The 20,632-nt window shown below is 39.9% G+C and overlaps 2 protein-coding genes across 6 annotated transcripts in view; both read right to left on the reverse strand.

Annotated features, from left to right (window-relative positions):
* Window positions 1–1,347: 1,347 nt before the first annotated feature.
* LOC119898625 overlaps window positions 1,348–20,632 on the reverse strand; it is a 41,401-nt gene continuing 22,116 nt past the window's right edge. For 2 of the 3 annotated variants that reach the window (XM_038712777.1, XM_038712776.1), the window contains exon 11: window positions 1,348–2,736. In XM_038712777.1, coding sequence (XP_038568705.1) covers window positions 2,152–2,736 — 585 coding nt within the window. In that variant the 3' untranslated portion in view covers window positions 1,348–2,151. The remainder of the gene's footprint in view (window positions 2,737–20,632) is intronic. The other variant, XM_038712778.1, reaches the window with a different exon arrangement.
* On the reverse strand, window positions 2,735–20,496 carry LOC119898627 (cytokine receptor common subunit beta-like). 3 transcript variants are annotated; one of them, XM_038712782.1, is made up of 11 exons: window positions 20,356–20,496; window positions 9,314–9,372; window positions 7,206–7,438; window positions 6,983–7,085; window positions 6,782–6,875; window positions 5,426–5,513; window positions 5,194–5,327; window positions 4,881–5,085; window positions 4,259–4,345; window positions 4,099–4,177; window positions 2,735–3,151 (listed from the first exon to the last, which is right to left on the reverse strand). In XM_038712782.1, the coding sequence occupies exons 3-9, from the start codon at window positions 7,303–7,305 to the stop codon at window positions 4,287–4,289; spliced, it is 783 nt and encodes a 260-aa protein (XP_038568710.1). In that variant the 5' UTR covers window positions 7,306–7,438; window positions 9,314–9,372; window positions 20,356–20,496; the 3' UTR covers window positions 2,735–3,151; window positions 4,099–4,177; window positions 4,259–4,286. The 3 variants fall into 3 exon arrangements, with proteins under 3 accessions (XP_038568710.1, XP_038568708.1, XP_038568709.1); XM_038712780.1 differs by having other exon boundaries at window positions 6,782–6,878; window positions 20,356–20,493; XM_038712781.1 differs by lacking the exon at window positions 20,356–20,496 and adding an exon at window positions 18,677–18,771 and having other exon boundaries at window positions 6,782–6,878.

The following is a 20,632-nucleotide window of genomic DNA, read 5'->3' on the forward strand; positions in this document are numbered from 1 at the left end:
GGACATTATGCCCTTGTGTATAAGCTGTCCCCCACTAAGGATTTACATAGTCGAATCAGAATCGTCAAGTCCTGCCTATAGTCGACTGAGTCATGTGTGTTTTTGTGCGCGGGATTACGAGCCGAAGCTAAACTGAGGCTTATTGTTGACCATTTTCTCTCTCTCTCCGCCATTCACCAGTTTTGCGCACATGCTGTGCTGCCGACAACTACATGCACGTCGCGGGTCTATTCAAAACAATAAAATATTCTTTGTGTGGTTCATCAATGGTGATAAATTATCCGAAACTCCCGCGCGAGGTGCGGACAATTCGGCACAACACCAGTGAAGCTGGGGCTCCATTTCTTCAGCAAATCCTCCACTGCCCCTACACACATACACGCTACGCCTACACATGTGCACTGACGACCCAGGGTTAAGGCCTTTTCAAGCGATTTACGCGCCTTGTAATTCATTTTCAATGAGAGGCGAGCTTGTAGGGAGGGAGGCGCGGGCATTGCGACAGGCGTAGCGACAAACGGGCGTGTTCCCATGAAACTGTCGCTGTTGTGCTCGTCTCACGCACACGCAAGCCCCTGCCAAAGTTGAATTGACTAGAAGGCGCAGCACAAAAAGAAGATGGATTAGAGATTGATCCTCTCCATCTGTGACTTCCCTGAAATATATTAACAGGACATTAACAGGAGGGAGTTTACATGACTAGATTTATCAGCTATACGAATATGAATAATATCGCCTATATAATATAATAGTTTTACTTTAAGCTAGGCTATGAAGGAATACAGTAGCACACAGAAGCCGTTGCCGTGGTTACTATGTATAGAGCACCTTCTGTTTACTCGCAGAGCGCTTGTCTCGGTGTCTGTTCACATGAGAAGCGCAGAGCGACCCCGCGGGGCCAGGTGGAGTGTCGCTTCCCCTGTGAAAAGACCTTTAGGGTTACAATTTTGGATTTTTTCACGCAGTTTAAAAACGTTTATTGAAAGTTTTATTCTTTTTACAGGTTTATTTACGGCATTAAATGTTGAAATTTATATCGTAATAGGCTGTATAATAACTTATTGGGAGAAAACTGGTAGTTCTATGTAAAATCAGACGTTGAGCACCCCCATATCGCCAAAATGGCATGATCCTTGTTTCACTGCGAAGCTTCAACTGTGAGACTGACAGTCGAATCAGGCTCCGCCCACCGAAGCATCAAATCTTTGACTATTCGGGGTCAGCCCTAGTGCATCCAAATGTTTGTCAAAAAATGTGCTTTTGAATAAATAAATAAAGTTAAATAAGGCAGTAGAAATTAGTTATTGTACTAAAATTGCTGATCATCAAGACATCCATCACACTGCATTACTGGCAACACTGCAATTTATACACCCTTTCAGCAAAACACAGGTAGACATTGTCTGTACTGGGTAAAATTTCCCAATGAGCACACCAAAATATGCATATTTGTTACAGAAGTCAGTCCTAAGTATAAAAAAAAAAACAAAAGCATTATTTGAATCATTATGATAAAAATGCATAAGACAATGTGAAAAATACATTAATTAAAATCAGCCCATCCTTGAGAGTTGAACCCTGGCCATATGTTATATACTACTGAGAACAATGCATGCATTAACGGACATTCTAGCTGCCAGGCTCTCATTAATCTCAGTCAGATATGGTAAGGATGCCTCCTGGACGCCACCCTAGGGAGGTGTTCCAGGCACGTCCAGCTGGGAGGAGGCCTCGGGGAAGACCCAGGACTAGGTGGAGAGATCTCCACATTGGCCTGGGAATGCCTCGGGATCCCCCAGTCAGAGCTGGTTAATGTGGCTGGGGAAAGAGAAGTTTGGGGTCCCCTGCTGGAGCTGCTGCCACCTCGACCCGACCCGGATAAGCGGATGAAGATGGATGGATGGATGGAGATATGTGCATATGTACCGAATCTGTAGGCAAGGGATAGGATTGTGGTACCGGAAACATTCTGGTTACTGTTTGTAATTCGAGTAGTATTGACCAAACATGGTTGAGCGGCCTTTGGTTGCATTCAAGTTAACAGTCCATGTGACGAGCAAAAAACACAGAACGCATTGGCTGAGATGGGGATCTCATGAATCCTGCACATGCTGTAATGTCCAGCACTTACTGTGAGATTTCTGTCTGTTTTCAGCTCTCTTCCTGTCTTACTGGCGTATATCCATCACCAGAGGGCTCCACTAACCTATTGGTTGATATAAGAGCAATCCTCTCTAGTATATGAGTTGGCAGAGGTCGCTGAGCTGGACTCAAACCTGGCCCAGAGAAGTTCAAAGGCAGTGGTGCGAAAGAGGTCAAGGAACATGGTAAGGCGCTAAAAGGAGGTGAAAGAGGGGAAAACCGGAGACCTGTAGATTTAGTGGACTTATCAAGGTCCTCCAGGCTCTCCTCCTGACTCATCTGCTCCTCTCCCCCACTGCTAATGCCTGAATCCAGGCTAGGGAGCTCAAGGCTGTCGTTCTGCAGATTCCGGACTGGCTCGTAATCAGAACAAACCTGAATGGATTTGCCAAATCCACTGCCTCCAAAAAACTTCTGAAACCCTCCTTCTCCATTCCCTTTCTGCCTCTCCTCCATGTCTTCAGGTCCCTCATCATGGCAATTAGTCATACTGATGCTATCTGCCTCCAGGCTCTCTTGACTGACCTCCTCGCCACTGCACATGCCTGAATCTAGACTCTGTAGCCTGACACGCTCAACCTGGAGCTTCTCAACCTTCTCATAGTCTGAAATTACCGGCATAGGCGCACTGTTGTTGCTGCCTTTGGAGAGCAACTGTAGGATCTCCACTTCTTTCCCTCTCACCTCATCCCTATCCTTCACTTCATTTTTACCTTCACCTTGACTACTAACAGGCCCATAAGGTGTATCGGAGGCACAGGGCTCCAGATTTCCCGCAGTGAGCGAGGAGACAGGAGGGAGGAGGACACAGCTGGGAGTAACTGGGGTTGGAGAAGTTGGAACTGGCGGACTCGTGGTTTCCTTTGCTTCTCATCTTCTCTAGTAGTGTCGCCTCTGGCCCACAGGGTGCAACAGCATCCACAGTGGAGGTTATCTCTACAGAAACAATTTCCACCGGTTTCAAGAAGGAATGCAAGGATTCGCCGGTGAAGTGGGGGCTCAACCAATTCTGGAGGAGGAAAGGTCAAAGGTCGATAAGCAAGAGGAGGAATTGGAAAGGTTAAAAAAAAACAGAAGACATAAAATCAGCACTAGACTATAAGGTCGACGAAAAAAACTGTCAGTATGTGAATTGTCTGTAAATAGGCAAATACACAGTGTTTAAAGTGTTTTTATCTAAATTTCCTGCTGCTACAATTAAACAGTTTGAACCTTTTTGGATCATAAAGGTCACATGTCTTTTGACTAATAAGAAATATTCTGCTCTTTGGTTTCACATCCTACGTGGGCTGTACATCCTGCTGTTTGTGTGATGTTGCTATCTTTAAAGCTGCACTAATCATTATTTTTATATTAATAGTGGGTCAAAGGACTATTTGTTATCACTGACAGGGTTTGGCTAAAAACCCAAGAAAATCATCTTCCAACTCTGGAGTTCTGTTCAGCTTTATGGACCTTTTAGTGTCTTTCAGCTAATTATTTTGGTTTTACTTGCTTGAAAATGTATGGTCTTATTTGCCCGTAAAAAAGGCTCTGACAAACCCACTGTATGATAACTGCCCAGCACCAAATGACAGACTGACAGTGCTGTTAGCTATACACTGGAGAAGAAAGTTGACAATCCAGCAGCTGAAGAGCCAAGTACTTTTCTGAGACAGTGGGAGACACCAAAACGGGCATGGTGATAGAGACAACCCATATAAATGCTTCTGATAGCCTCTGACTGCTAAATGTGTAAATGGGTAATTTTCTGCTAACACAACATGATACCATATATAAAAACATTAACTAATGCAGTTTTAATGAGATCTTACTATAACTGCTTTTATTACAAACAAATGTTTGGGAAAGTAAATATCCACTGTAAATCAAGTCTGTTTTTATTAAAATTAATTCTCACCAAACCCCGATTTCAATAAGTGATGAACACAAATAAGAAAGATTTCATAAACTCACCTGGAAATTTACATCCTGTAGGAATGACTTTGCTGGGTTCGGTAGGGGTGGGCCGCTGATTCTCTTTACTATGTAAATCCTAAAAGACAGAATGACATCATCTTAAAGCAGAACTGTCTGAAAGATGTCTTGGGAATACTTGGTGTTTGTGTTTGCTTACCAGGTAGTTTTGTCAGTCTTAGCGACAGTCAGAAGGACGGCAAATGCGAGCACAGCTGCAACAACGCCAAAAAAACTTCAGCACCATCTGAAAAACACAGGACAGAGCATGTCACTTTAGTTAAGAGGAACGCATACTGTATTTATCCCACTGTAAAGAACAAATCGGAGTTGTATGTCTGTGATGTTCATGCAATTTTCCTGATACACAATGACATTTTAAGCAGTTAGTTACCCAGATCTAGAGCGTGTAATGTGCTCTGGGAAAGCAGGTTATGATAAATGTGACAAGTATTACTTTTAAAAAGAGAAATGTTAGTGTATGTTTTAAGGGAATTAAAACCATATTAGACTTTTGTTGTACATCTATTTTAACTATATAAAGTACTCTAGAGCCACTGCAATACTCAATATTACAAACATAATAACTTGCACAAATTAAGATGTATTATTTATCCAAATGGTTTCCTTCCCAGGAATTCAAGGCAGAGCCATAAAACTAAATGCCAAAATATTACCTTCGAACTTGGCTTTAATGGGTGTGAGCTCCATAAGATGTTGTTTTCCACAGACTGTATTTGTTAAATTAAACTAATTAGCTTTGTTAATATTTGACACTTTACCTATTGTTGGTTTTGTTTTTCCTACGGTGGACTCCCAAGATGCAACGGGGCTCCAGTCACTCCAGGTTGACTTGGCCCAATTATCACTGCCTTGCACTCGAACACGTGCCTCGTACCTCTCCCCCATCAGCAAATCTGAGTCAGGGATCTGCGCCACTGTTAAGCTCCAGTTCCATTCTTTATTTACTGTCTTCACAGAGGGATCCTGACAAGGTAAAAACAAATGTTTGGATGCTTCATGGGCCGATTTTCAGGTCTGTTCATTGAAATACATGCACAGATATACTAACATGGACAAATAATATATACATACACTCCATGAGCAATCCTCTCGTTTCCACTGTAGTTGGGAGATGTAAAGTCTTATTCTTTCATGTTTGTTAACTTGTGGGAACCAAGAAATTGCAGTAGAGTTGACATCTGGTTTTGGCGGTGGATTCAGCTTAACTGCAGTATCACACACACACATATAGTTTGTTACAGGTCATCACGACTAGCTCCCAAGGTGAGTCACAAGGAGGCAATATATTATCGATTTTACTCACTGTGACAAGCTGGCTTGTAACATATCTCCAAACTTTGCTTCTCAGGTACACAGTTCAGATTAATGGACAACTCATCTTTAGTCTGAAACTGAGAAAAATTTAAAACAATATTTCTCTTAGAACACACTCATAAGACAACAATACACAACAAAATAAAAAAATTAGTGTTGGGGCTTTAATAAATATCTTGATGATTTTATTCTGTAGCAAAGGTGACGATCTCCTGGACAGTTGTTGCTCTGACCAAAAGCTCCAGGTAATATTTTTAAATGTAAATGCTGCATCAATTAAGAAAACTTGAATAAATTACAGTACTTAGATAAAAAAGTAGGTAATTTAACTGGAATTAGGATATTTAAGAGATACAAAGTTAAAATTATCAGTCTAAAAGCACCTTACTAATCAAGAGGTTAAAATTTGTTTGTTTAAGCCGTACAAAACATGAAAGTGTAAAAACATTTTACAGTTTTACAGAGAGTTATATGCAGGATTATTTGGCCGGACGCAGGAGGCTTCTCTCCACTGTTGGGTAAATAGTCCCCCATAACCCCGATAAAACCATTTTAGATTTTGTAGGGATTAAAGAGATAAGATATAACTAGTATGTTGGTGTGCTTTAGCTGAGCTAGTAGGCAGATTTTGCTACCTTTGGAATCAGAATCAGAATCAGAAGGAGCTTTATTGCCAAGTTGTGTTTTACACAATTTGCTTTGGTGATCAGGTGCAACACGTAGACAAACATACAGTTGACACAAACAGATAGATAGAACCAGGCCAATGTTTCCCTCTGTTTCCAGTATTTAAACTAAGTTTATCACAGTTTGCGCAAGCAGGGTAACCAGTAACAACACCCTTTTTAGTGTTTGGTATGCACAAGTCAACCAGCTCAAATAGCATCAGAGCAGTCATCTTCCTACTTGCAATAGAATGGCCTTCTCACCATGTCGTGTCTCTATTGTGTCAGGAACTACTGGATTCAGAGGAAGACACTCTTACTTAATGGACAAACCGAGAGCATAACATTCACATTTTTTGTCAATTTTTCTGCGAGATGCAGACACTGATTCAATGCTGTGCTGTAAACCATTCTAGTTCCAGACAAAATTTAATTTTAAGTCTAAACAATTGCCAAAGTCTTTATAATGAAGTCTTTAATGAAATGGCCACAACAAAACTATAAAAACAACTACGCTAAAAACAAAATGTGTTTTATTGCTCATTGTGTTTAATAAACAACACATTAATAATAAAGAGTAATGGAAACAGATCAGGTGAGCCATTCTCAGCAGGAAAGCAAATATATGGATATTTCCTAACGTGTTGAACTATTACTACCACAAATCTCCTCAGACTCACAATCCAGTCATCTATGAAGTCCAGGGAGCACTTCTTTAGCATTGGTCTGGAGATGTCAACAGGCTTCAGGTCACAGGAAGCACTGTACACAGATCTACTGTAAAAGGAAAAAGAATTTCATGTTCATTTCATTTTGCTGCACTCATAATATTATTTGGGTACAGGGTAACTGTATATTTGCATCTACTCTAAGTACATTACCCTGTGACTTTTTTGGCGTGTATTGTGCACTCAGTGTCAGATACATATGTGCTGTTCCACACACAAGTGATGGTACGATTAAAGTCACTGTAGCAGGTGAGATCTGTGAGAAATAATGGGCATGAGATGAAATAAAAACATGGAAACTTTTCTGTAACAAAAGATCTTTAAATCAATTATGCTAAACAATATAAAAATATAAATCAAATCAAAAATCACTAACTGTTATTTGGGAGGCTACAACAGTCCTGTGATCTGGTGGGGCAGACATGAAGCAGAGCAAGAAGAAGAAACAGCACAGGGGTTTTCTTATTTCTCTCCATTTATCGCGTTATCAGTCACATCTCAAAATAACAGGATTGTTGGTTTCCAAAGCTCGGTGACTTGGATATGTGGGCCTTTGATGGATTGTTCTTGTTTCACTGTGTAACCGATTGCTTCCTCTTTATTCTCATCCTGTGCAGATAAAAAGATACATCTGTTCACAAGTGGCAAAGGGATGATACATAGGCCTGCTGTATGTATATATACCTCTTTATTTTGTGGCATTTGTCAGTTTTTTTCTGCAGACACACATAAAATACTTCTGGCCACAAATAGAGCAAGAAAGAGTTGTGGCACCAACAGATAATTCAAAGAACAGAATTAGAAATGCTTCAGATCCTGCTTAAATTAGTCTGCTCTGTTTCCAAATGCACAGACTAATAAAACACATGTTTAGAATGAGCAATATCTGTCTATCAGGAAGAAACACTTTTTACAGAATTTATCTTCATTTCCCTTAAGTCACCTTTGAGACTGATAATTCCTGAGTGTCGGATTTGATATCAGTTGCATCATTTACATTTTCCCATTATGCCTAATCATTTCCAATGTTTAAAAGACACCACAATCATATGTTTGGTTATTTAATAATGAATTCATAATCAGAATATCAATAAATACAGATGCTAAACATTAATAAATATAATAATTTTAGTAAAATTAATAAATAGAATCACATTCTGCGAGTAGAAATGATTCCTGTACCCCTGAGTAGGACACAGTATATATACAGAATACAGATTGCTGTTCATGTGGAGGTGCCTGTTCAACAGGTAACAGCAAGAGAGAGAAAACGCTGCTGCTTTGGCAGCCTTTATTAGTATTAGCACAGTGCACATGTGTGCAGGCTCAAAGTCCACCAAATGTCTCTACAGCTGTTAGAGCCAACTGATTCAGCTGTGATCAGATAGAATAGCATATAATAGAAAACTTTATTGTCATTGTCACATGTACAACGAAATGTCAAAGTGCCGACCAGCCAGTGCATCATTCCTAAAATATAACTTAACATAGTAAATAAATAATATCTAAAAACAGCATGAACAGGCTTTCATATATACATACACAGTCACACTTATTGCACCAATCCCTCAATCAGTTCAGTTTAATTTAGCAGCGTTGATTGAGGCCTCGGGGCAGGAGTGCTGTGATGTGCCTCCGGATGAAACCAATGTCGCTTAACGTGATGCTTCAGAACAAAGGACGTCTCATTTTTCTACGAACATAGTTCTTCATTTCTTCTCTCCTGACATGGTTTCCTAGCATCTCTCTGTTCATTCCTGGTGGGAGCGACCAAGACGCAAGGAAGAGATGCAAGGGAGAGAAATGTGGATGCAAAAGTGTTTTGCTGCACTCGCTGGTTGAATGTATCATGCCTGTTTCACTCTGACCACACCCAACATCACAAATTGTTACGGTGAGAAATTAAACCACTGGAAGTCACTATACTCAATACTTCATCAAATTCTTGACCTGATGCAGCCTCTGACCAGCTAATCAAGGATATCAGTGGAAATATAACTTTGACTTTATTGGGTCATCCTTTATTTTAGTTTTTGTAGTTTGTGTTTTTACGTCTTCTCACAACGTCAAATAAAGTAAACCAAAATTGACTAAAACAAATTGATCTTTAGACATGGCATGTGAAAAAAAGAGGACCAACAATAGTGCCAGTTACAACAGTTTAAACATGAATAATTGTGCTGTTAATACACTACAGCCTGTTTATTAGATGTGGGTGTAGAACTATGGAAACCAGATGACTTGAGGTGAAAACAGTTTTGATAATGTGCCTTATAGACACCCAGTCATAATGCTAGTGTCATAAAAAATACCCCACATTTAAGCAGAGCAGCTGCCTGCCTGCTCAGGTATCACTTCCTCTCTTACCACCTGAGGACACGTTGCAGTAGGCCTATCTGATATGCCACCTTGCACATGTTATACATTAACAGGCTAAATCTTACAAACAAACATGAAATGTACTGAAAATATGAAGTGTCTTACCTGTTGATGCTGCTGCTCAGTATCTGCTTCAAAGCACTGGTTTCATTCCATTTGATGCCCTGTGAAAGGACATCAGACAAATAAGGTTGTTCATCTACTTAGAAATGGCAAACACGCCGCCTCTAAAAGAAAAAAATTAGAAGAAGTGTTTGAACTCTTTGAAGGTCAATACTGAGAAATTTGATAATGAATCAAGATGAGTGTTTTATGTCCTCTCGGTTTCAACTAACACTTCAGGGTGTGAAAAATGAAGTCATCTTCACCTCTATTTTGGTGAAATATGACACCTAGGTTTCCTCTTGTGTTTTCCTCTTGTTTACCGAATTTCAGTAGGAAAAAATTTTTAATCCACAACATGGTCCCACTTCAGTGTTGATTTAGCACTAGTACCAGTTAATTGTTTACCTTCCTCTGCCTTTCTGCAGCCTATAATTTCCTCAATATGTACATTACAACATTTAATATCTTAAATATTTTGTTTCTTCTCTTGTTCACATTTGCCCTTCATGGCAAAGATTCAATTGATACATATTGCAGAGTTGTTGCTTTTGCCTCTAAACCACACTGACATTTAAACTGTGTCAAAAACAGGATGAAAAGTAAATATGTGTGTGTGTTTCAGGTATGATTTGTGGTATGTGGTTATTACAGCCCACTGCAAACCGACCCACAAACACCCACAGCCCCTTTCACTCTGCACAATAACATACATAACATACACATAGCACAGTAACAGTAGTTTTGAAGGACCTTTGAAACCTTCTATTTCTCTAAAAGCCAACTTTTCTTTTTTGCAGTATGCACACAACATTTTTTTCTATTCTTATTCCATTTCCGTGCACAGGGGAAGGCACAAGTTCTCGCTGACAGCCCGGTCACCTGTTCATGCGGTTTATTAAAGGTCAGAGTGTTTTTTCCGAGAACCCAAATGTTCCGTTATTCTATCAGGTGCACTTCCTGCTAACGATACTTGCTTCTCTTAAAACAACGTTAATCAGATTGCAGGTCATGATGTCAATAATCATAATCAATGACTTATCGTCAAAATGAGGGCTGTGTCAAAGTGTACATTTCAAATTATATGCCATATGGGAAATACGCAAATGTGGCAGTAATCAACAAGTTTACATATGAATTAAAAAAAGAAGTTTTCACATTTTAAAAAGGTGAGAAGACGGAAGTTGAAATAAATCCTCTGAAAGTCACAGTCTAGAGATTTAGGCCACTCTGTTGTAGCTGTTGCTTATAAGGCTCATAAGATTTAAAGCCAGCAGTTCATAGTAATCCCAGCAAAATAATGGACGAGTTACACCTGTAAAGGTTGAGAAGACTGCTGAAACAAATTAGATTGCCCTAAAAGATGTCTGATGTTGTATTATCATGCTTATGCCATAACTAAGTGAGATCATGTTGGGGATATTCAAATCTGTTTGTTACTTTAACTGAAAGTTAGGTCAATTTCAGTTTTTATTAACTATTAACTGATGTACAGCTGTGGTTCATGTGTTTTAATTGATGTGTTTAATTGATGTGTGGTTCTTGTGTTTAAACTTGCCTGCAAATCAAGTACTTTTCACAGCAATGACATGATTTGGAATAATTGCCTGTTTAACTGTCTCTGTGTCTGTGACTTGTAAATAATGCCAACAACAGAAGATGATGATAATTCAAGATATAGTTTTTATATTAAAGGGACATTATGAAGTTTCCAGCGGCCACTAGCGGTGCGGTTTTAAGATTGCTACCAGGCGTGTGCTCATACGCGTGCTTGCTTGAACTCATGAGCGAGCATAATCCTAAACATAACCGCTTTCATACAGAAATCCTGCAATAAACGCAGGAACACCAGCATGTGGGCTGTGGCTTTTCACACAGACATGTTCAGGCTCTGTTATTTCAACATTCCCGTCTCAGAGGCAAATCGCTCTACATTTGCTTTTTACCGTTAACGTTACATCCTTTCTTGCAGGCTAAATCAACAGTGGTACACAGGATAGTAACATGGGTCACGTTAGTTCGTGAGAAACAATATAACTTTGCACTGGATAACATTAGCAACTGCTTGCCGTTAGCCGGTGAGCTAACGTGACTTTCTCTGTGTTCCTCCAGCTTTACTAATGATCACTTTGTTCTTACTCGACATCATTCTGAACATGTTTGGTCTGATGGGCTTCAGCACATAAAGCTTTATTGTGTTTTGCTGTGAGCCGGTTGATTTATGGTGTTAGTGGGCTGCATGTCGTTAGCTGTCAACACGACAGCTATCGACAGTGTAGTACGAGAGAAGCTCGGGAGCACGCACAGGGCTGAATCCGACCCGGAGTCCCCACATTAAAAACAGAATAGTGGCTGATGCAAGCGACGGAGAAAACAGGCGTGTGCTTCATTTCTAAGTGAGTTTTGAGCCCACTGACAATAAGGCAATGAAAATTTGATTGATTTCAATGAAAAACGTACATATAGTCCCTTTAAAACAATAAATCTCTGGATTTCAGAACCAAATGAATCGAAACATAGATCCCAGGTTATCCAGTCAATTATGTTCCTGATCAAACTTCTTTTAGGTAATTTGATCTAAAATGGATGATGTCATGTAACACACAGTAGTGAGACCAAAATATTGTCTACATTCACATCCACAATTGGAAACGTTGGGTTTCGAACGACAAACATGGCTTCATGATCAGGGACTGCTAGTGGAAAGCAGCATCTCATTAACAAATCAAGCAGTCTCAACTTGTCAGCCACAATCTGTTCGACTGTCTACTGTTAGAGTCCCTAAGTAACTAAAGGGGGGATAGAGTGGGAGATGGGGAATCAAAGGAGTAAAATAAGCACTATTATTGCTTTTATGTTTTATGTAAAGCACTTTGAAAGACCTTGTTGCTGAAATGTGCTATACAAATAAACTTGCCTTGCCTTATCTCTATCTAAGCTCTTTCACCGACATACTGACATAGTTTCATGTGTCTACTTCTGACACCTAGTCTTCCCCTAACTTGCTCCAATTGTGAAATGAAAAAGCTGACACTCTTCTAGGTAATATAGTATCTAAAATGGATGATTCTACACACACCACTGAGACCAAGTCATTCTTTTGTGACCAGTCTCAAGTGTCCACATTGGGTTTCAAACCACAAATCATAATATGTTTTTCAAAAGGGGAACTGCACCAAGTCAGTTTACTAGTGACAAGGAGTACTACTCAGTAGTTGTATAATGCCTTTCATGGGTCTGGAGGGAGCATTGTCAAATTACTCTAATGCCATTATTTGAGTGATCTTGGCAAACTATGTGCATGAGGTTTGACAGTGGCATTTACCAGGCAGTGTCTAACAGAACATTATGGGAAGTGTAGGGTCCAGTGTTTTTTTGCAGCTTGACCTGTATTGGGTACTAAAAGTCAGTACATCTTGAGCTCTCAGAAGAAGAAATAAAAGGCAAGTATATGCCTTTTTTCCACCTTCATCATCTGTGATCAGATTTCCACACAGTCATGAAAAGTATAACGTATGTCTGGGCTGCTGACAGAGATGACTGATGATGATGATGTCTGACTGATGACTGACAGTCATCACCAGTGCAGAGAGCTTCAGAGCAGCCAACAGACTGGAGTCACTGGGCGGGCGGGGATTGTCAAGCCCTATTTATAAACTCTTTATTCTGAATAGAACTGTGACAAGATACATTCAGTGTAAACAGATAACTTGGTAGTGTGCTTGCTCAGTCTTATATTCAGAATTATCTCCAGTGTAGCTGTTATAACCCCTTTTTCATTTTGTGAAATCAAACTTCATGTCAAGATTTGAAGTCATGCTGTACATTCCACCAATTTCCCCAACTGAAGGTCTACTTATGCAGCTTCTGACTCAGTTTGACTCAGTCAGGGACTGCTAGTGGGAAGCAGCATTTTGAATCACATTAACAAATCAAGCAGTCCTTCTGATCTCAATGTGTCCGCCACTATCTGCTAGATAGTCAAAGCCTTTTCTAACCTCTTTCATCGAGATGCGTTTCATCTGTCTGCTTCTTATATTTGGACTTCCCCTAACCTGATGCAACTGCGAAAAGATAAAGCTGACACTCTGGTCTCTTTCCTCCCTTCCTGTCTTTCCTCTTCACACACACAAGCAGAGAAACAACCACAAACTACACACGCACAGAAGAAAACACAAAAACCACTTCCTAACCGCCTTTTCTTTCCCGAAAGCTACTGTTGTTTCCAGTAAGAAAAAAAAAAAACAAATTCACTATCCAGCAAGTAAGCTCTTCCTTACTATGAACAAACAACCTATTTTGTTATTTAGTTTGGACTTTTACAGTAGTATTATATTTATGATACAAGGCAATGATGGAGCAATTAGCAAGACACAGCTAGATTTTCAGCCACTTACCCAAGCTAAGCTGAGATTGCATGCAGATACATATGACTACTTTCTGGCAGGTAAACAGTGCAGGGGAAGTATACTTGTTTCATATTCCCTCTATATAGAGCAAAGGTGAGACAGATTGCCAGTGGGTGGAATTGGTCCCATTTACCAGTCATTCAAACAGTTGTTTCTATGGTGCATGGCATTAGACACCACTGCAGCATTTCAACAGTGTTGGGCAAGTTACTTGGAAAATGTAGTGAGCTAAGCTACTAGCTACTCTTCATTAAATGAAGCTTCACTACACAGAAGCTATCCCCCAGTGAAATGTAGTAAGCTAAGCTACAGCAACGTGGCAAAAGTAGCTTATACATCGAAGATACTTTTTTATTTTTTAATATTTTATAGTTAGGTCATATGTATATATATATATATATATATATATATATATACACATATACACACACACACACAGGCCTTGTTTGTATTGAACTAACTTTATTCCACAGTAGCAACAGAAGAAAGACTAAAAACCTGCTCCAAACAGTGTGTGTGTGCGAGAGAGAGCTACATTAGACACACAGAAACTCTCCAAGAGGTGTTACAATAACTATCACAATAGAAAGTAAACTCAGTCGCACGTGTCTTTATTCTCCTGCAGCAAAGTCGCAGACATCAGCCCAAGGATCGGTACGTGATGTCACCATCACACGGAAGCGCTTCTGCCAGCTCCACATACAGGTATGTGTGTGGTGGTGGCGTCACTCACTGATCCTTCAGACATGCTTGAGAAAATGTAGCGTGTGTGGAAGCTACTGCGCTACTCGGTCAATAAAGGAGCTTCGTTACTGAAAAGCTATTTGATTCAGAAAATAGCAACACTACCACCAAGCTACTGAGAAATGTAGTTAAACTAGTAAGCTACTGCCCAACACTGCATTTCAAAAGATTTACATTGCTAGCTAATTGGAATTCAAGGATTCTGTAAGATGCTGAAAGGAGCACTTTAAAATCTGCAACCCAGCAGACCACAGTATGTGCGCCTGCAACACTGTGTGTAAGACAGCGTGGTCAGCAACACCTGGGCCCCGCAGGGGACGGTCCTCTCCCCCTTCCTCTTCACCATCTACACCACAGACTTCAACTACCACACAGAGTCCTGCCATCTTCAGAAGTTTCCTGATGACTCTGCTGTGGTTGGATGTATCAGCAAGGGTGATGAGGCTGAGCACAGAGCTGTGGTGTACACCCCTGTCTCCATCCAGGGGGTCCCTGTGGACATTGTGGAGGATTATAAATACCTGGGAGTGCACATGGGCTATAAACTGGACTGGGCCAAGAACACACAAGCCCTCTACAGAAAAGGCCAAAGCCGTCTCTATTTTCTGAGGGGGCTGAGGTCCTTAAACATCTGCGGGACGATGCTGAAGATGTTTGTGATGTCTGTGGTGGCTAGTGCTATCCTGTTTGCTGTTGCATGATTCAACAAACTGCAAGGCCAGTGAGGTTGTGGGAATGGAGCTGGACTCTCTGTCGGTGGTGTCAGAGAGGAGGATGCTGTCCAAACTACATGTCATCTTGGACAATGTCTCCCACCCACTAAATGACTTGCTGCTCAAACACAGGAGCACTTTTAGTGCAAGACTCATTCCCCCAAAATGCACCACAGAGTGCCACAGAAAGTCATTCCTGCCTGTGGTCATCAAACTTTATAACTCCTCCCTTTAAGTGTCTGACACTTAGTCAGTTATTAAACTAGACCTCATTATCAATTTTTTGTCCAATATTACCTGATTAATAATTAATGTGCAATATTCTCTGCTGCTATTCATTCACAAATCCTTTTTGGTTCACCATAATAATTCTTAATAATGTAAATATTGTACATACCCACACACCTTTATATTTGTCTTTATATTTTATATTTATACTGTTATATTTATATACTCTTTATCTATCTACCTTTGACAAGTGTGCAATTGTGACAAAAGAATTTCCCCCTCGGGGATCAATAGTAGTATTTCTGATTTCTGATATACACTATATTCCAAATCATTGAATTCAGCTGTTCCAATCTCTTTCATGGCCCCAGGTGTATAAAACCAAGCACCTAGGCATACAGACAGCTACTACAAACATTTTTGAAAGAATGGGTCGCTCTCAGGAGCTCAGTGAATTCAAGTGTGGTACTGTGACAGGTTGCCGCCTGTGCAAAAAGTCCATTTGTGAAATTACCACGGTTCACGGTCAACTGTTAGTGGTATTATAATATTGTGGAAGTGATTGGAGTGAGTGAAACTCAGCCATGAAGTGAACAGTGGCCACATAAAATCACAAAGCGGGGTCAGCGCACAGTGCACATAAGTTGCCAACTTTCTGCAGAGTAAATAGCTACAGATCTCCAAACATCATGTGGCCTTTGGATTAGCTCACGAACAGTGTGTAGAGAGCTTCATGGAATGGGTTTCCATGGATGAGCAGCTGCATCCAAGCCTTAAATCATCAAGTGAAATGCAAAGCGTCGGATGCAGTGGTGTAAAGCATGACGCCACTGGACACAAGAGCAGTGGAGACGTATTCTCTGGAGTGACAAATCACATTTCTCTCTCTGGCTATCTATCCGATGGACGAGTCTGGGCTTGGTGGTTGCCAGGAGAACAGTACTTGCCTGACTGCATTGTGCCAACTGTAAAATTTGGTGGAGGAGGGATTGTGGTGTGGGGTTGTTCTTCAGGGGTTGGGTTTAGCCCCTTAGTTCCAGTGAAAGGAACTGTTAATGCTTAAGCATACCAAGACATTTTGGACAACTTCATGCTCACAATTTTGTGGAAACAGTTTGAGGATGGCCCCTTCCTGTTCCAACATGACTGAGCACCAGTGCACAAAGCAAGGTCCATAAAAACATGGATGAGCAATTTTAGTGTGGAGAACTTGACTGGCCTGCACAGAGTCCTGACCCCAACCTGACAGAACACCTTTGCGATGAATTCAAGCGGAGACTACGAGCCAGACCTTCTCAAACATCTGTGCCTGACCTCACAAATGCGCTTCTAGAGGGATGGTCAAAAATTCCCATGAACACACTCCTCCTAAACCTTGTGGACAGCCTTCCCAGAAGCGTAGAAGCCGTTAAAGGGGGGGCTGACTCCATATTAAACCCTACGGATTAAGAATGGGATGTTGGCAATATATTATAACTATTGGCAATAGAATATACACTACATGGCTTACAATGCCATTGTTGGTTTGGTTTTAAAGCTACAACTATAAGTGTGTGGAGTGATGGTGGAAGAAATTATCATGACATGCAACAGCAGTATGTAGCGTGTACACAGAAGGAGTAATTAGCATAACCTGCAGCCAGACATGACTGATCAGCAGAGTGTGGGCTGGTCAAAGTATATTTTCAACATTTACTGGATAGATTGCTAAAAAAGACTTAGAGGAGGTTGTATGCAAATACAGTGGGTAAACAACAGAACAGGGGCAGCGTAGACCTTTCATATTTGGCACAGACAGCAGACTCTCTCCTCACTCTCCCACACTGTTTGTTTTTCCCTTTGTCTCTCGCTTCCTCCACCTTCTCTCACCTTCCCACATATCAAACACTCTTTCCCCCAAATACCTGCCTTTCGCTTTCTCTCTCTTGTTAATGTCCCTGTCTCTTTGAATGAAAACTTTGTGTTCACATATTGCATGTAACCCTGGACTCAGTGAGACTAATCTGTGATGTGGCACTGAATCTGTGTACATGGGACATGGGATGGGACATGTGGTCGTGGCTGACAACAGGCGGATGGAAGAATGTGTTGTTTAAAATGTTGACCCCACTGTTTGTCATTCTTGGTGCTTTCCTCCTCCTGACTGCTGTGTGCAAGATCTATGATTGCTACAGCTATTAAATCATCTATGGGTCAGTATATGCAATTACATACTGCACCCACCGATTCGATGGAGTGGATCCCACCTTTCAGTGGGGAGGAAAATGAAGTTTAATCTGAATCATTTCAGAATCATTTTCTTAACTATATTCTGAATCATTAGTCTTGAAATTCCACATTTTGCATAATTACAAGTGTTTGTATTGTATCTTATATTCTCACATTTTTCTTACATTATATTTTTATTCCCTTATATTCTTGTATTCTTATATTGTCTATTTCTTATATTCTTACCTAATCACCTACTCTGCAAGTACTGCCAAGGTTAATAAAATGTTTGTATTCTTATGTTTGGTTAGCATAAAATGCTAAAAGGGAGTAATGTAATGGGAATTCCAAACATATTGCATGTAACCCTGGACTCAGGGAGACTAATCTGTGATGTGGCACTGAATCTGTGTAAACACAACAGTCAAAATATCTCTGTTCTCTGTGGTATCCAGACTTCAGGGACAATGTGTCTCTGTGGGATGATAAGATTCACCCTAAAGCTGGATAAATAACTCCTCACTCATTTGAGCATACATGCATGTGTTTTGCTGTGAGTCCTTCTGCAGAAGACTTGAATAGCTGGATGTCATTATAAATACTTTAATGCAGACAAAATGTTGAGAATTTGAAGCCAAACGACCTTTATTAGTCAGTATTTTTAAAACATAGAGTTAGGTGGTGCACAGCCTTGTCTTTTGTTAAGATCTGGCTAAAAATATTGTTGACACAATGATATATTTTTAACCCAAGACTTCTACTACCTGTCCAACTACCAAAAATAATCTCCTCATTGTCACATTTCATTGGCAGACCATTTCAGGCCTTTAAAAAAATCATCGTAATCTTGAATGATGTTGTCATAATCGTTATCTTTGTAAAACACACACTTCTTAGCTATCATCAAAAACAAGTCATGAACAATCATCATAACCACTTCTGTTATAGTATCATTTCCCGTCACAGACTCATTCATCCATTACAATGAAAAGGAAGTGCGATCTATATCATAAACTAGCTCTGACTAAAGTTAATTTATAGATTTTTAATATATGACAACCTACCAGTTCAGTGTCGTTCTGTGAAGAGCTCTTCTCTTCCTCCCTACATGATTGTCATCACGTACATCAAATTCAAAATGATTGATAAGTTGTTTTCATTCCTGTAGACTCATTCAGGATGACTAAAACTAGACTATCTGGTCTAAAGTTTTGTGACGTATAGGAAAGGTTTCTGAGTAAAGAAAGAAGCGGTTATTGTGGTTTCCTTAGTATCTTGGTGATATGCTATCCATATTTCAAAAAGAAGTGGTGGAAATCCCTTTTAGGGCCGGCTCTTCTTTTTTTTTTTGTTGGCCTGCTTTGTTTCTTTCCGTTCCTTTTTATATTGTTGTTCATGTTAGATTAAGTTTTTCACTTCAGTTTTATGCACAGTAGAAACTCTGAGTGTTTGGTTAATTGTTGTCTCTAATAAATGTCATTGTGTAACACATCACTTGTGCTGAGAAACAACAGTAGTGTGTGGTTTCCCAAACTTGGCATTAAAATGCCCTTAAACAACTTTTAAAACATTGTACCCTAATTCACACCCTTTGACACAAATTCAAGTACCATTAATTTTGAGCCTGAGAAGGAAACACAAGTTTTCCCAGGTCATGTTACGGTCAATGGTTGAGCTAAAGATTCCCTCTCAGGCTCTCCTCTCAGCCCGTCAGATCGACTGATAAGGATCAAGGTCGAGATTATCTTTATTTTGTTTCATTACAGACAGACTGACTGGATGTCTGTAGAAAGTGTTGCATGTGACTTAAATGACACACAACTTTACTGATTATAACTTAAGAAATCATAGTGTCTTGTTTTGAACCAATATCCAATAGTGTAATATATTTACAAATGTATAGAGAGGTGATCAATAACCTTATTTGGACACTTAGTGAATCTCTTTAAGTCTAGAAGGGATAAATATCTGTGTGTGTGTGTGTGTGTGTGTGTGTGTGTGTGTGTGTGTGTGTGTGTGTGTGTGTGTGTGTGTATTGTACACAGTATTACATCACACATGCACACAGAACATTTCACTTCAACTTTTTGTAAACCAAAACACAAATCAAACTTTTGTTCTGGCAACAGCAGCTCTCACATCTCTGTTTGTGGGCAGTAGCGGACTCTTCACAAACACATGACAACCGATCTCTGCATGCTTGTAATCCAATAGTCTTTGTTGATGAATTTTAAAAAATATTCCCTGATATCCTGATTCATATTCACCAAAGCTGTGGTTTGACCTAATCTCTAGACAGAGAAAACTCGCTCATCAGGTCAGTTAACACTGACAATGTCAAACAGAGGACCAATATCTGACCCAGAAACATTGTTAAAGACGGTCTGATGTTTTGCTGCTTTAAATTGCAAACTGTGAACTGTGATACATTAAATTATTTTCTTGTTGTAAAATGGAAAGACTTATATAGTGTTCACAAATGATTCTGATTAGAGTATACACATTACTAATTGTGTAAACTTATGTTAATCTTGAATCAAGACAAAAAAAAAGAAATGTGGTTCTTCACTAGATTTAATTTAATTTGATTTAGGACTCACTTACAAAACTGGATAAAATAGAGTAATTTTAGGAAATGTGATGCCCCTGTAGGTCAATCTATCTCCAGTGTGGTGCCAGTGGAACTCAACATGTTCACAACAAGATAACTGAAATAATGTCTGTATCAGATCAGCACACTCACCAGTTAGGGCCAGGACAAGATGACTACTCTCTCAGCTAGAAAGGCAGAGATGAAGAATTTGGTTGACTCCTTTTTGTGTCATTTTGATAGCATTTTTGTCTGGGTTATACTCAGAGATGTAACAAGTAGCCTCTTCAAACAAAAGGGGAAGGCACAGTTTTTAGAAGCTTCACTTCCCTCTTATTTAACGCCATAGTAACTCTTGGAACTGGTGTCAGGGGTTATTTTCACAAGTCATGTGACTATAGTCACTTGATGTTGTTGGTTTCCTAAGAAG

The sequence above is a fragment of the Micropterus salmoides genome, unplaced genomic scaffold, assembly GCF_014851395.1.
Source record: "Micropterus salmoides isolate LMB-PRFRI ecotype aquatic unplaced genomic scaffold, ASM1485139v1 Ms_hic_scaffold_12, whole genome shotgun sequence".
Classification (NCBI taxonomy): domain Eukaryota; kingdom Metazoa; phylum Chordata; class Actinopteri; order Centrarchiformes; family Centrarchidae; genus Micropterus; species Micropterus salmoides.

Bases quoted from the DNA above. Each gene is read 5' to 3' on its own strand.
- LOC119898627 (XM_038712780.1), bottom strand. From the start codon at position 7,305: ATGGAGAGAAATAAGAAAACCCCTGTGCTGTTTCTTCTTCTTGCTCTG. The intron at 7,086-7,205 runs GTTAGTGATTTT...TATTTCTCACAG, and splicing joins TTGTAGCCTCCCAAATAACA to ATCTCACCTGCTACAGTGAC. The intron at 5,086-5,193 runs GTATGTATATAT...TTACCTTGTCAG, and splicing joins GAGAGGATTGCTCATGGAGT to GATCCCTCTGTGAAGACAGT.